The 15,584-nt window shown below is 36.0% G+C and overlaps 1 protein-coding gene across 2 annotated transcripts in view; it reads left to right on the top strand.

The window, feature by feature from the left end:
- vipr1b (vasoactive intestinal peptide receptor 1b) overlaps nucleotides 1-15,584 on the top strand; it is a 64,556-nt gene that overhangs the window by 25,841 nt on the left and 23,131 nt on the right. For both annotated transcript variants that reach the window (XM_059326953.1, XM_059326954.1), the window contains exons 4-5: nucleotides 6,949-7,049; nucleotides 12,107-12,204. In XM_059326953.1, the coding sequence (XP_059182936.1) occupies nucleotides 6,949-7,049; nucleotides 12,107-12,204 (199 nt within the window). The remainder of the gene's footprint in view (nucleotides 1-6,948; nucleotides 7,050-12,106; nucleotides 12,205-15,584) is intronic.

The following is a 15,584-nucleotide window of genomic DNA, read 5'->3' as shown; positions in this document are numbered from 1 at the left end:
AGCAACTTTAGAAAGAAAAAATATCTGTTTCCGTCTTTGCCCAGTGGTAGTAATTCAGTAATCCATCCGTGGTCCTCATATATGAATTGTGAATTATGTGAATTTCTAAATTGAACCAAAATTTTAGCACATTTTTGAATTACATTTTTCTGTATCTGTTCCTCTTTAATGGACACATCATGTTGTCACCTCAAATGGACTTGCGTTACGTGTCCAGACATGACTTTATTTAAAAGGCTGCAGCTGTCATTGTGGAATGAAAATCTTCACTTTCATTCACACTAAAAAGTACAAAATATTCATGACCTTTTCCTTTGAGTTGCAGCTCTTTTAGCACAGACATACAGACATATCTCAACTCTCCTTTGTGATTGCTTTGTGTTTCATAAAAAGCTATTACTCTTTGTTCAGTTTCTTTACCTTTATTCACCTTATCTCAATTTTATGAAAGGTGCAGTAAAAATTGCCACGACTTAAAAACCTCTGACAGCTCAATATTGAGTGTACAAAGCCATGCTGACAGACTTTTACAATAGTTTGTAATTATAAAAATCTATTTCAGGTTTAACTAAAATGGTATTACGTTTATGTGTTCCAGACTTAAAGGGATAGTTCAGATTTTTGAAGCGAGGTACTTACCCACAGTCGATGTATTACCTGCAGTAGATGATGTTCAGCGTGTTCCCAGTTTGGAGAAGCAGACACACAATCCAGGCAGGAAACATGAATGTATTGCTGCAGACCGGGATGGCGACAAAACATTTTTTAACCACCTAAACAAAGGCCCACCCTAAAAATGTTTTTTTACCTCTTTATGTGTATGCTTTACTTACAATATGTCCACCAATCTTTGTTGCTATCCACAGCTGCTATTTTCATTTGGCACTACTTTTCCTCAAACGTTCAAACCGCAGACCTTCATCCAGGACAGCAGGGTTCGTGTCCCATGTGAAAACAGGAGTAAATTACTTTTTACGTAACTTACGGTAAATTTAGGTAACTTCCATGGCTCACGTCACCCTCGTAACTACATCACTTCTGGCATTTTCATAAATGTATTTACTGTATAAACTTTCTTTTATAACGCCTTTCCAGGAAGTTTTTTGCCCTAAACCTAGGTCAGTGGTTTTGTAGCCTAAATTCACCAAAACTGCAGCCTTTTAACAACCATGAACCGTACAAAAATACAAAAATACAAAAAATACAAAATATCCCTTTAAAACTCTACAAACATGCTTTGAACAAGTTTCACTTCTGGCAATAAAGGGCTAATTCAACACACTTCAACATACATTGAAGTTTTATAAACAATACATATACATATACACATACACATATTCTTACATGTTTTTAGCATAAGAATAGTCAACTTTTCATAATTTCTATGCCTTTTTTCGACCAAAGTGGGTTTTTTTTCCAGTCCCACTTAGTGTTTGACTGCTCAGCTGGCAGACATCACAACAATCACTTTTGTTGTGAGTGCAGACTGCTGTCTTGGTGATTATATGCTTTGCATCTTGCCATATCGGTACTGAAGCTCAGAATAATGTTGGAAAATAGAAATAACAGTAGAGTTCTAAGGAAATTGGCAGCTGAATGAGTGCTATGTGAATTTCTAGAAAGCTCCTGCAAAAGTATAAAATCTCAATAATGGAAAAAGGGAATGTTTGATGGTATTATGTCTTGTGAAGTCGGCGCTGCTAACAAGGATGAATGTGCATACAAATACTGCAGGAATTTAGCTTTTAGACTCAACGCAAATATAATGAGACAGAAACAGCTTGACATAAACTCCTTTGGAGACACAAACAGACTGAACCTGCGGCTCATATCAATCACTCTAAACTCCACAACTTCAAGAACTAAAGTGAAACTCTTTCGTAGCTCCCTCATCCCCCGCTCTAGTCTCGTCTTTCTTTCTGACTCACTTGCTGAATCTCAATTTTACAATCTCCACACGTACACTGGCTCTGATAGCAGGTTGATATGGATTTCTCCTCCCTGACATTTCCAGGTCAAGAGGACACTTCAAGTCTCCAAGTGTGACTGATATGACCTGAGGGAGCAGCAGGACAGGAATGACATGTCTGTCTGTTCAATGAAGACTAGAATATTTGACTTTACTAGCATTGAATTTAATGTAATTGGACGAACTTTGTTAACCTTCCCTCCCGTTCTTTTCTCTCGTCTTTTCTTAATGCTGCTTTTCTGTTTGAAAGGCATGACCGCTCGCTTGGCTTTCTAATGTGCTCAACTTGTCAGTCTTGACAGATTTTGCGCCGCTCTCTTTAAACTTGTTTGATGTATCCACCAGGCGAATAATTGTCATTGGACTGAGAAAGTGCAATCTCTGGTTCTTATCATACATCCATGGGCTGCCATTCATGTTCCCTACAGCATTTCTGTAATGTAATGACTTCTGTGATCCATTATGCAAAGTTAAACTTAAAATAATTTTACCAATACTCACCAGATAGCTATAAAGCTATTGACCATCCCATGAACCCTTAGTTGTAGTTTGTGTTTAGTGTTAAAAAGCAAATATTAGCATGCTAACTTACTAACTGCTAATTAAAATGATGAACGTAGTAAATAAAAACCAGCTAAACATCAGCATGTTAGCATTGTTATTGTGACAATGCTAATATGCTGCCGTTAGCATTTAGCTAGCAAAGCACTGGATTCACTCAGCCTCACAGAGCTAGTCTAGATTAGATTAGATTAGATTTATTGTCCCCAAGGGGTAAATTCATTTTCACATCACTGTACATTAAACAGATAACACAGACGCTCAACATTAACATCACACAACACATGACATAGAAACATTACATGGCAAATAAACATTCATCGTTCTCTTTTGTTTCAATCCAATCCAATCCACTTTATTTGTATAGCACATTTAAACAACAAAAACGAAGTGCTGTACATAGAATCAACAATAAAACAAACATTTCCATACAACAATCAGCAATAAATAATAAGTGTATAAATCTAAAATTATGCTATGAATAAATCAATACAATCAAACAGATAAACATAGTAAAATAAATAAAAGATGTAGTTAAAAGTAGTAAAATAAATAAAAGACACAGAGGACCGCAAAACTCATGCAAAATTAAAAAGCCAGGGAATAAAAATGGGCCTTAAGACGAGACTTAAAACACTCCACCGTGGGGGCTGTTCGGACATGGAGGGGGAGGGCGTTCCAAAGTCTGTGGCCGACCACAGAGAAAGCCCTGTCCCCCCTGGTTTTAAGTCAAAAAAAAAACTCAATTCGCGCACTGGAGTCTAGATTTGAATGAGGTCCTTGATGTACTGTGGGGCCAGTCCATTCAAAGCTTTAAAAACAAACAATAAAATCTTAAATATGAAAATTGACAGGGAGTAAGTGCAAAGACGCGAGGATTGGGGTTTTGTGTTCCCGCTTTTTGGCTCCTGTTAAAAGTCGTGCCGCGGCGTTCTGGACTTGCTGCAGACAAAAGAGGGCTTTGTGGCTACAGAGCGTTGCAGTAGTCCAGTCGACTTTTATCCTTTCAGCATTACTGCTGAGGAAAGGTCAAGTTACCCAATCTTTTAGTTTTAACTGAATGTTTCTCCTATCTTACAGTAAATTGACTGATTATTGGAATTATTGCAAATGTCAGAAAAACTTATTAGTGAAAACTGTATGTCAGATATAAGATGTCTGTGTATTGAGTTTCAAGGTGGACAGAGATAATACTAAAATCAATATCCAGCAGAGTGCCACAGAGCAAGCTGATGCCATTCAGATGAGAGCTAAATTTATCTATTACATGAAGAAACCAAATCATGTGATAACTCATGCTGAGTCGAATCAATCAATCTGAGTCTACTGGACACATACACACACTCCAGCAAAAAAATAAAGAGTAAAAAAAAAGTTCTTTGTGTTTCCTCCATATTCATCCACATCATCAGTGAAAAATAGTTACTTCCAGCAGGAATTACCCCTGTTTTTCTTTACTGCAAGTTCTGTTGTAAATGACAGCTTCTGTGGGAAGAATAGTTGTCTCAGGTGAACATGACCCAGGGTAGAGCTGTGGACGATGACTGCGCTCCACTTGGGTTTTGTTCTGTCGCACAGACGAAAATGTTGTGACAGCTGCTTGTTTCAGGCCTTGCATCATTCAGGACAGCTTCATAAAAATGTCCCTCCTGCATGATAATTCACAGATTAAACTGTGAGTGCTGGTAATAGGACTCTCAGGGGTGTCAGCCTGTGAGCTTCTTCTTCTCTGGCATTTGTGGATCCAATATTGTGCCCTTGTATAATGAAAGAATAATCTTAACGGACTATGTCAAGAATATATGGGTGGCAGATTAATCAGAATCCATCATTTTGTACCAATGTTGTTACAGTTTATTTTTGAGGAAAACATTGTTTGTACCGCAGTTTACATAAGAATATTGCCTTATTTTCACACAGTTTCGAGTATAAGTTGAATTTGGTAGGTAGAATAAAATAAAAGTATCTAAACTGTGTTATACCAAAGTGAAAAAGTCTATAAAAAAATAAAAATCAAAGAATTGTTAGTTGCTCAAACATCTTGGACATCATTCTTAACCAAAGGAATCAAAGCATTTGTAAACATTATAGTTTTATGTTAAATATCACTACTGGTATGGTGTGCTACAGAGATTTGATGCTCTGCATATAAAACTTAGCAATACCTTGTGAAAGAAGAGGCTTTTACCATCTGTAAGTGTGAAACTATTAACAATCTTCTGTCTGTGAAATGGCCTTGAGTCCAGGTGAAGTCATTCTGCTTTCTGCTGCTCCTCTGCAGAGCAGCAATACATCTATTGAAAAGACTGAGTTTATCACCCAGACTACAAATGAATGACTTGAAAAGAAATCTTCTTTAGTCAGTGTTTCCATTCAAGGTGACTCAGCCCATACCGTCCCATAGTACCACTTCTGATTGTCAATCTTACATTCATGAAGATGTTTCATAAAGGAATGGATGAGGAGGACAATACAAATTCACAAACATCATCCCAGCCACAACATCGACTATAGAAGACACGACATTTCACTCTCATGACCTTTCAGTGATCGACCTCCTGCTGCTTCCCTCCATCACCTGCATACTAGAATATTAGGTCCTAATTGGCTGCTATTACACAGAGCAATTGGCTGTCAGTCACATTGTGGTTAAGGTCTGATTTCAGTTAAGCTGTTTACACGAACCCCTGATATCCCAGAAATATCTAAACTATTAAATAAATCCCACAATTAAACCAAATAACAGAAGTTTTTCTGGTGCTACTTGCAGAGTGTTTCACCTGCAAGTGAATTATTGTATAATTCACTTGCAGGTGAAACACATATTGTATGTTGGAGAGATAAAGCAGGTTATTTCTAATGCAGTAGGAAGAAATGATAGCCTGAGAATTTTTACAGTAGTGTTGGCAATCATATCAAGTCTCTGGTTTCAAAGCTCTGCAGTATTTTCACTTTTCATGGTTGAATCTGAAGATGTCTCAATCTCAAGTGCTGCCTATCGTTGACTGATCAAATCATGTTTTTTTGACTCTTGCTTTGCTGTTGTTTCAGAATGGACAGCCTGTTTTTTTCTGTGCAGGTTGTGTGTATAGGTGCACAGCTGTAGTAATGACAGGGGAGAGACAGAAGACATTGGTTTCTCGCAGCCCGCTTGCTTTTTGTGGCTGTAAACAGAATTGTTGGGCCTTATTTTCATTCCCCCATAGCAGCAGAGGAAGAAGGGAGGGGACACTCATCAAGAAAGAGAGAGAGAGATGCCTTTGCGTCAAGTTCCATGTGATGTTTAATGTGCCTACGTCACATGTCAAGTACAAACGTTGTCTTTTTTAAAACCCCACCCTGTTCTTTTGTCCTTAAGTTTTATTGCCTAAACTGCCATTGCCATTTCCTCTGAAGATGGAAGCTTATTTCGAAAGACACTATGTAGCATAAACTGAGCTGCGTTATCCGGAGAGTTTGGAGTGACAATGGCCCTCATTAACGAATCGATTGTACAGCAGAAAAGTGGGCGTAAGGTCATTTCTACACAAGGCTCTGCATTTATCCATTTGAACGTGAGAGGAGCTTACGATCAAATCCGACGCCTGGTTTCAACTTGTGTACGCAAGCTTAAAAGAATTGTTTCTTTTGAACCTGGGACGTGAGCGTTTCAATTTCTACCTCTGAGAAATGATTCTTCTTGGCCGTATTGCTCCTTTCAATGTTGTAAACTCTAGGGGCGAGGTCTTTAAACCAAATATATATTAAGGCGTTTTTTAGCCGCCTATTGTAAGATGATTTCTGTGCTCGGATCTGCGCTTTTTTCTATGTTTGACTGAAATGAGGGCCAATGTGTTGCTGTTTCTTATCCCCATTTTCTGTCACTGTCATCAACATTTTGACTGTGAGATTGACAGTTGAGTCATGCTCCTTAAAATCCTGGAATTGCCAAAAAGTCGACCATTTGTGGTCACCCCTCATTTTCAAATACCATCCACTCCACCTGCCTCCATAAGACTCTTTTGTGTTACATAAATGTAGCTCTTCATTCATTTAAAGTGAATTTGAAACCATTGTGAAAATTTCCTCGTATGACATGCACATTAATCCTTGACTGCAGCATGTTAATCATTATTTAATGGGTGAAAATGTAAGGACCAGAACGTCAATATCTGTAACAGCCTTGTGGCTTTCTGCAGGCACAGATAATGCACCAGTCAATAATGACTCATATTAGGAAGAGAGAGTCTCACAGCAGCTTGTGGAGTTTGAGGTTTTTACAGTGACCCAACAAACCAGAATATGAGGTCGCTGACAATGTCACAGTACGTCTCACAGCAGCCCATAGAGTGTTGGACCAATTTTAACTTGGTGAGCAGGTAAAAGAGAAATCTACTGTCTGGGTGGCTGTGACCTTTTCGTGTCATCTCCATCTGCAGGCAACCTCTCCAAAACCTGCACAGAAGACGGCTGGACTGAGATGCATCCCATTGACATCGCCATGAACTGTGGATACAATCTCAACAGCACCAGTGATGATGTAAGTAAAAAGTGCCGCTATAGTTGCGAATAAACTCAGCAGCACAGTATGACACCATCTGGAGAAGCAGTGGGCAGGAACAATTGGATTACAGCATCTTTTCTCTGCTCTGTGGGTGGCTGTTGTCGACTGTTGATTGTCGAGCCTTTTGTTATAGATCCACTCAAGTGACTGTAACATACAAAAACACAACAGAAAACACTGCATGTCAATGTGAAACTGTTTGTATGTCGTTTAAAATTTTTTCCAGTTTTAAAAAATGGTTAAACTGAGTATCCACTGGAAAAAGTTATTGCACCTAGCTTTTTTATTAAAAAACAAAAAAGAAATGGCCATTTTTACATCCTGTTTGTGTATGGATTTATAACGTGGTTAACATGTTAATTAGTGACCTTTTAGAGTAGGGCTGAGCAATTCATTGATTCCAACATTTAGAACCTTTTATAGATTATTTAGATTATTGTCTTCCAATATGCACATGGCTTGTGCCCAAGAAAAATGCCATGTCCGTCATTTGGAAACATTTTGGCTTTAGGGAAGACGACACCGAACAAGAAATAGGTGTTAACACTGCAGAAAAACTGTTTTCAAGAAATGTAAGTTATTTCTTTTTCTACTGTTTTAGGTTAATTTCTACTTTAAACTAAAATGTGACGTTTTCATTTCAAGCGATGATTTGATTTCAATCCAAAATATTCAATAAAAGATATGCATTCTTAAATTAGAAAAATATCCCAGCCTTAATAGTTGAGCATATTTACAGCAGAGACCGTGTCAGTGAACTATGAGGGCAAAACCCAAAATGAGCGTTCATTAATCCTAAACCAGGTAAAATTTGCAGTTAATCATGATATTGATATTGCTGAGCCCTTCTTTAGAGGTATTGATACATTGATTTTTTTTAACTTAGGGAAGGCCTGCTCACAGTCTTGCTTAGGGTAGCTAAGCTAAGCCTGCTTCCTCTGTAGCCTCAAGTCAGGTAAAGAGAAGGAAAATCCACCTTAAATTCTTAACTCTGACTCCTCGTTATGGATCTTTGCAATATTTCGACAGAGAAAATATATTCCCAAGAGAAATACTTTAGAGACTTTGGACCTTCAGGCAAGTCAAAAGCCCCATCCTCACTCCAATGACAGCCACTGACAGTTGAAAAAAACACCACAATATTAAATATTAAACAAACTGTGTGATAATCACAGATGCTTGCATGCATTAAAACAGTTGTGGCTAACTTTGGACTGGCTGACATGGACACTGCATCATCTCTTTTTTTTTAATGACAAAAATACAAAAGATGTCTGTAATATGAAAAGGTGGTACAATAGCACAGTAGCAAATTATGTTTTTACATGCTGGTTTTCATTTTTTTTAAAAAGACATTTTTGCTTAATTGTTTATCCCATTTTACCTGAATGCATTAAGTACTCGCTCAAAACCATAAAAAGTAAGTGTTTTGTGAAAATATTTTATAAGATTATAAAATGCAACATCCGACCACTAATGTGGTGTCTTATTGTTTTAGCTACAGCACTCCAATAGAAATGATGGTTTCATGAAAATTATTGTAGCAATAATGCACTAATGTGTGGTCTCTGACTGCTAATATTAAACATATCAACTTTTAAGTGGCCCATTTACACATCCAGCAGGTACAAAACATTAGGAGCCGTGTCACCTGATGAATGTACGTAAATCTGATATTCATTCTGTTTTTAGTTCTGTTTTGTTCCACACCGACTCTTGAGGGAAATATCTGTCTCTTTAGCAGCTAAACGCTCCATTGTGCTCAACAGTTAGTCTCTAAATGTGTCTGTCTGGGCAAAAAGACTGCAGAGTCAGGTGATAAATATACAAATAGCCTTAACCCAGTGTAGTTTAAAAGCATAGATAGTTATATATTTGATGTTAAAACTGAAAAACTTTTGTTTTGTGTAAGCACTAAACACTAAATTTGATCCATACTGTTTTTATTGACGTTTTACACAGCATCCCAAACTTTTTGTAATCAGGGTTGTTTTTCTTTAAGATAAGATAACATAACATATCATACAGCATTTTATGATCCCTAGAGGGAAAATTCAAAAGTAAGATAAAAAAAAATAGAAGAAATAAAAGAAAATACAACTATGATGGTATTATTTGCAACTATTTGAATTGTTTTTTTCTTATTTATTTATTACCTTATGTTTTTATTGTTAGGCACTTTGGCAATTTGTGTACAGGTGCTATATTAAAATATAAATTATTATTATTATTATTATTAATAATAATAATAATATTAAGTATTATAAATATTATTAATAATATCATTATTGTACACAAGGATAATATATACTGTGATTAAGTAGTGATAATTACTGTTGATTTCATGAAGTAAGATATAAAATAGTGTATGATGTGGTAAGTTGGTGGAAAATATTAACATAGTATGTATAGTATTGTATGATATGTATTAGCAGTAATAGTAACACAATACTATAATATAGCACAGCAGCATAACAGAATATTTAATTTAATATGGTACACGAGGCCGCAATATAGTTTAGTAACGTATATAATGTGTATAATATAGTATGCTACATGGAAAATATATAATATTGAAGTTCTTATATAAAGATTTCATAGATAGATGGATGGATGGATGGATAGATAGATAGACAGACAGACAGATTACTTTATTCATCCCCGAAGGGAAATTCGGTAAAAAAGGAAATTCGGTTTCATGGCCTGAAAAGCAAAAATTTTCACAGTATGTTTAAAATTAAAATACCCACGATTCAACATCCCTCATTGTTTGCTTGTGTTTGAAGCACGACACACTTTCCATTGACAAGGCCGAGTCAGTTTGTGGTTCCTGCCTGTTATCTGCATTATGAGTCATTAGAGGTTATTCATGTTGCCTTCGAGGCTCGGAAAGGAATAAATACATCAAATGTTGCTCTTATTTAGTTTAGTTTTAATGCAGAGCGAGCTAATCTTATCTGTGCTGACAGAGGTGGAGCAGGCTGAAGAGTGGATGTGCTCTACAGGGTGGTAAAAGCTTTCTTGGTGGGCACTCTGCGCTCTGAGTCACAGTCACAGAGGCGGCCTCATTAGTATGCCACATAGGAAGTCAGGAGGGACCCCGCTGCTGGAGTACGCTAAAAGGAATTCGATGTCCGTTTTTTTGCATACTTGATATCTCGGTGTGCCCCAGGATGCGGAGCTCTTAATCTTGTTTTCATCAAGCACAAAACATACAGTGGCATGGCAGCAACACTGCCAGGCTCCACATGTGCTCGAGTCAAATCGTCTGTGCTGTTACAGCTGGACACATCAGACGAGTCTGCAGCACAGCACATCCAGTTGTATTGACTCTTTTTAGGTGAAGGATTGTGGTTCAAGAGATCTTTACTCAAAACACTTGGAGCCAGGAATTGGCTCATTTTCAGAAAGAATTTCATATAATTTATGGAAATAAAGAAGAGGTGCTGTCCTTTGTGCTGCTGTTGCCTTTGACACTTTTTTGCTTGTGCCTGTGATATATAATAAAGACCATGTCCATCCTCAGCCCTCAGAGTTATTGTTAGAGGCCATTAAAATACAATATTAACCCTCCTCTTATGTTGCGAGTCAAATTGACCCATTTCAAAATTTTAAATTCTAATTAGTTAAAAGTATTTTTTTCATAAAAAGACTATTATATTAAAAAATGTGAAATAAAATTTTCCAAAAATTCAATGTCATGTAAAACCATTGTATCTAGTATGTAGGTCTTTCAAGTGTACATAAAAAAGTTTTAACATGCATTTTTTATGAAAAAAGAGTGAATTATCCTCATTGAACCATGATCTTTGCATTAAATATTGATTGAAATGGTTAGTAATTGAGTTATTAATGAAATACAAGCAATGTTTATTGGGATTTTTTTGTTTTTAATAATTAAACATGCCCTGGGTTTTTGCTGTTCTTAACAAAACGGTCATAAAAGGAGGGTTAAATGTTTTTCAGGGTTTGTATGAGTTTTAGAGTGCAGTTCATATTATATCCTACAAAATATGACATATGACGAGCACCGCTTCCATCACATTATTGACATGTGACTTCTGGTGTTGTACCCTTTGACACAATTGCTGTTTTAAACATGTTGTTAATGCTGTAGATGCGGTTTAACAGTTAGGTTTAAGCACTAAAACCACTTCCTTAGCTTTAGGGGAAAAGAACAATGTTCTGACATACTGTAACTTCCAACAACGGGACATAAACGCCACCGCTAACCAGTGGTGGAAGAAGAATTCATATCCCATACTTAAGTAAAATTACTAATACCACACTGTAGAATTACTCCACTACAACTTACTTCAATAAAAGTACAACAGTATCAGCATAAAAATGTACTTAAAATATGAAAAGCAAAACTTCTTGTTATGCAGAATGACCCCACCCAGAGTTATATATATATATTACAAATATATTATTGTATTATTATTATTGATGCATTTATGGAAGCAGCGTTTAACTTTTGTCCAAGTAGGGCTAATTTGAACAACTTTCGATACTGTTATGTGGTTTAATGTATAAACATGTGTAATAATTTTAAATTGATCATATTTTTTTCATGATAAATTTTGACCTGAAAAGTCACTAAAACTGTCAGCTTAATGTAGTGGAGTAAAAAGTATAATATTTGCCTCAAAAATGTGAAGTAGAAGTTACATATGTGGAATTGTACTTTTACAGTACTTGAGTAAATGTACTTAGTTACATTCCACCACTGTCCCCAATATCAATATTTCTGTTGGACATCATACGAATGGTTCATAAGAAGAGCCTGCAATATACCACTGTTAGAAAAAAATCTGAACCAGAATTAACTGTAATGGAGCAAACTATTAAGTAGTGCAGCATCGGAAAAGTCATGTAAAGTACAGATCCTTTAAAATTATACAGAACTTAAATAATTCTGCTGACCCTCAAGTTGGAGACACCACTTTCAAAAGTAGCTTGTGACTTCTTAAAAAATTAATGGAAACAGCTGTGTCGGATTCCTTCACTGACTTGTTTTTGTTTTATTTCAGGGCAAGTTTTTCTGGCAAGTGAAGATCGGCTACACCATCGGACACAGTGTTTCCCTCATATCTCTCACCACAGCCATCGTCATCCTCTGCATCTTCAGGTACGCAGAAATATTTTCCTCGTCTCCAACCTTCACCACTCTCCATTTATATAGAGAGAGTTTGAAAAAGAAGAAAATTATACATTTTTTATAATCAAAAATTCTTTCTTGATCTCAGAGGAGGGAATTTGGTTGCAACAATGTAAAAATGTCTAACCTATATATATATATATATATATATATATATATATATATATATATATATATATATATATATATATATATACATGAACCATGTAGATAACAGTGCTGAAGATTATATGTTAACATGTCTTGCAGTAATCCTATAAATAAAATATAATATTAGTTGAAATGTACAATATAAATAAAGTATTAATGTCAGAGTAAACGACACCATTCCACAGTTGAATTATTGCAGGATTGCACAGAAGATATAAATAAATGATGGGGTTATAGCTGCTGACGAGTGATATCAGCTTATGTCTTGCCCTATTGACGTTTATGTTACATCCCAGCCCCGGGATGTTGTTTAAAACTTTATAAAACCAGAATGCAATGATTTTCAGAACCTACATTCTAGGAACTACAGTGTGAAGACAAGATATCTATCTCTCTCTCTCTCTCTCTATATATATATATATATCCTTTCAAAATAAAAGCATCCATTGTCAAAACAGGCTTTTGCATAGTGCTGTATATATATCTTTTATTTTGCCCATGTATGCATAAAACAATAAAAACATAGCTATGAATCGATTAATTGATTGTTAACGTTATCAATGCTTGAGTTGGCAGGTTTCTTCCAAATGCCCATCCCTAGTATATGTAGTATAGAATAAAACAATCAGAGTGGGTTGATTCTGCATAACAAGCACTTTTGTACTTTTACTTCAGTAAGTTTTGAATGCAGGACTTTTGCCAGTAGTGGAGTCATTTCACAGTGTGGTATTAGTACTTTTACCCCCCACTGGTTTTAGCTAATGCCCCCCTGCAGTATGTAAATAATATCTGAAAAAGAAAACTCTTAACAGCAGTTGTGTTGCTCAATCATTTGCACTACTGGCTTTTATGATAATTCCTGCAAGTTGAAACATGTTTCTGTTCCTCATGTGGTCAGTTGTTAAGAATAAAGATAAAAGCAGCATGAAGAAGAAAAGAACAAAAACAGTCATCGCTGCAGGGCCACTGAGCAGAGAGAGCATTAGTATGAGCAGTCCAGCATAGAGCACACACACACTGACATTAGGCCTGCTGGGCACGTGGACAACACGACAGTTTATACATCTCAGTGTCACACATCAAACACTGTGGACCAGGATCTGATCCAATCTGATCGGTGCAGCTCCAAGGCTTATGTTAAACTGTGAAATGCAAGGAGAAAAATACTTTCAATCCCAATGATGCTTTCATGCATTTAAATGTTTCCAGCTTTTGACGGCATTTGATGTCAGGAGTGACTGAAATCACAGCGTTAGACAGCAAGTTCTTTACCCTAAAGGACAATTATATAAGCATGACCTTCATAATAAAGCACATTCTTTTTATTTTATATAAATTTTCCACTTTTGTTGGACGAGATTCAAACTTTTAATATCCAATAATGTTACAAGGAGACAGAAAAGCATTCCTTTAACCGCCTGGGCCCACTTTCATTTACTCCCCTTTCAGACTCTTTGGGCTGAAAATGTCCACTTCCAAAAAAACACAATAAAAACTTTACAGATTAATATTTTTATCTATTTTTTTCTGCATAAACCTCTTAAACAACTTCCACCCTGCTCAAAACTACCAAACGGAAAAAAGATTTTGAGGAGTTTAACCCTTTAAATGCCAGAGTGATTACATGATGTCACTGTTTTGAAGAATATCAAGAAAAAAAACCTTCTTCCAAAAAACATGCCATTTGCAGCATCACAGCCAAAATGATTGCCAGAACAAAAGTGAAAAATGATAAATATGGCTGAAAATGTCTCGAGTGACCCCACAGGGTTAAAGTCCAATAATAGATGGATGGTCTACATTGTGCATGTATTTATTATTTTCTGCTGTACTTTGTCATCTAAAACACCGCTCTGCTGCAAAAAATAAAATAAGTAAAGTAGCTGTGAAATAATTCCTTTTGTTACATAAATCCTCCTCTGTGCTCACTTCATCTCCTTGAATTCACAGTCAATGTAATGTGATGCAACAAGTGTTTCCTTTCTTCCATCCGGCAGACAATTCTCTGCTACATGCACACCTCCACGGGGACAGAGGAAGCGGGAAATTGCTTTTTTGGTAGCATTTTTCACGTGTCTCCTTTATAGTTTGTCCCTGCTACGACTGTACACGGTGTGAGTTAGTCAATGATCAGAGCTGCTTTTCATGTTTTTCACAAAGACCTGCTTTAGGTGGGAAGGAGTGTCCACCTGAGAGTTTTCAGGCCAAGGTCAGGATAATAAAAAAAAAAGTTTGAACGTGTGAAATCAAGGTAACCAACAGGTTTGAGCCAGAAGGAGAGTTCTGACAGAGCAGTAGGAGGTGGAGGGAGCTGAGGGAGGTGACAGTAGGGTATTAATAAGTGTTGGTGGGAGGTGAGAGTCACATCTGTTGTTGAACGACACCGCTGATTACAGGTAGGGAGCGACAATATGACAGTCTGTTAACCACAAGCTCTTGAAATATAAGCTTTAATGTCTGAAGAGTCAACGTTTTCACTGCCTCATTTCTGTGATTTATTTTCCATATTCCAATCCAATCCAATCCACTTTAGTTATAAAGCACAATTTTAGCAAACACAAGGTTTCCAAAGTGCTGCACAAACAATATAGATAACACAATACAAAGAGATGTAGTAAACAATAGAACAGTAAAATGCAATAAGATAAAATAAGTTAAAAATGGGATAAAAATAAAAAAAATAAAATGTAAAATGTACTGCCCACACAAAATAAAATATGCATGTATACAAATAAAAACAAAAAATCATAAAATCATAAAATCAACACTCTAAGTGGTGCTAAAAGCCAACGAGAAGAGGTGGGTTTTAAGAAGAGATATTCCAAAACTAATCCACTACAACATTTCTAAGATAAAATAAGATAAGATATGACTTTATTTAACCCAGATATAGAAGACAGAATATAAGACATATACATACATATATATTCTATATACATTATACATGCGTTTCTGCTATTTGGAATTTATTATTACTATGTAGTACTGTTTGTTTGTTTTCCTGAAAGTAATTTGTATTTTACAGATATTACACACTGGAGAAAGTATATTTTAGCGTGTTAAATAAGTTTAAATAAGTTGTTGAATGTAGTAGTATGAACATCAATGAATAAATATATTTAAATATATGCAGATATATACACAGTATAGTATAAGTGATATATGACATATATAGGAAAAAAATACAGAAGGCCTTAAAT

The sequence above is a fragment of the Centropristis striata genome, chromosome 23 (genome assembly GCF_030273125.1).
Source record: "Centropristis striata isolate RG_2023a ecotype Rhode Island chromosome 23, C.striata_1.0, whole genome shotgun sequence".
In the NCBI taxonomy this organism is placed as follows: Eukaryota; Metazoa; Chordata; class Actinopteri; order Perciformes; family Serranidae; genus Centropristis; species Centropristis striata.
Note: the sequence above shows the minus strand (reverse complement) of the source record. Positions and strands in the feature narration are given on the sequence as shown.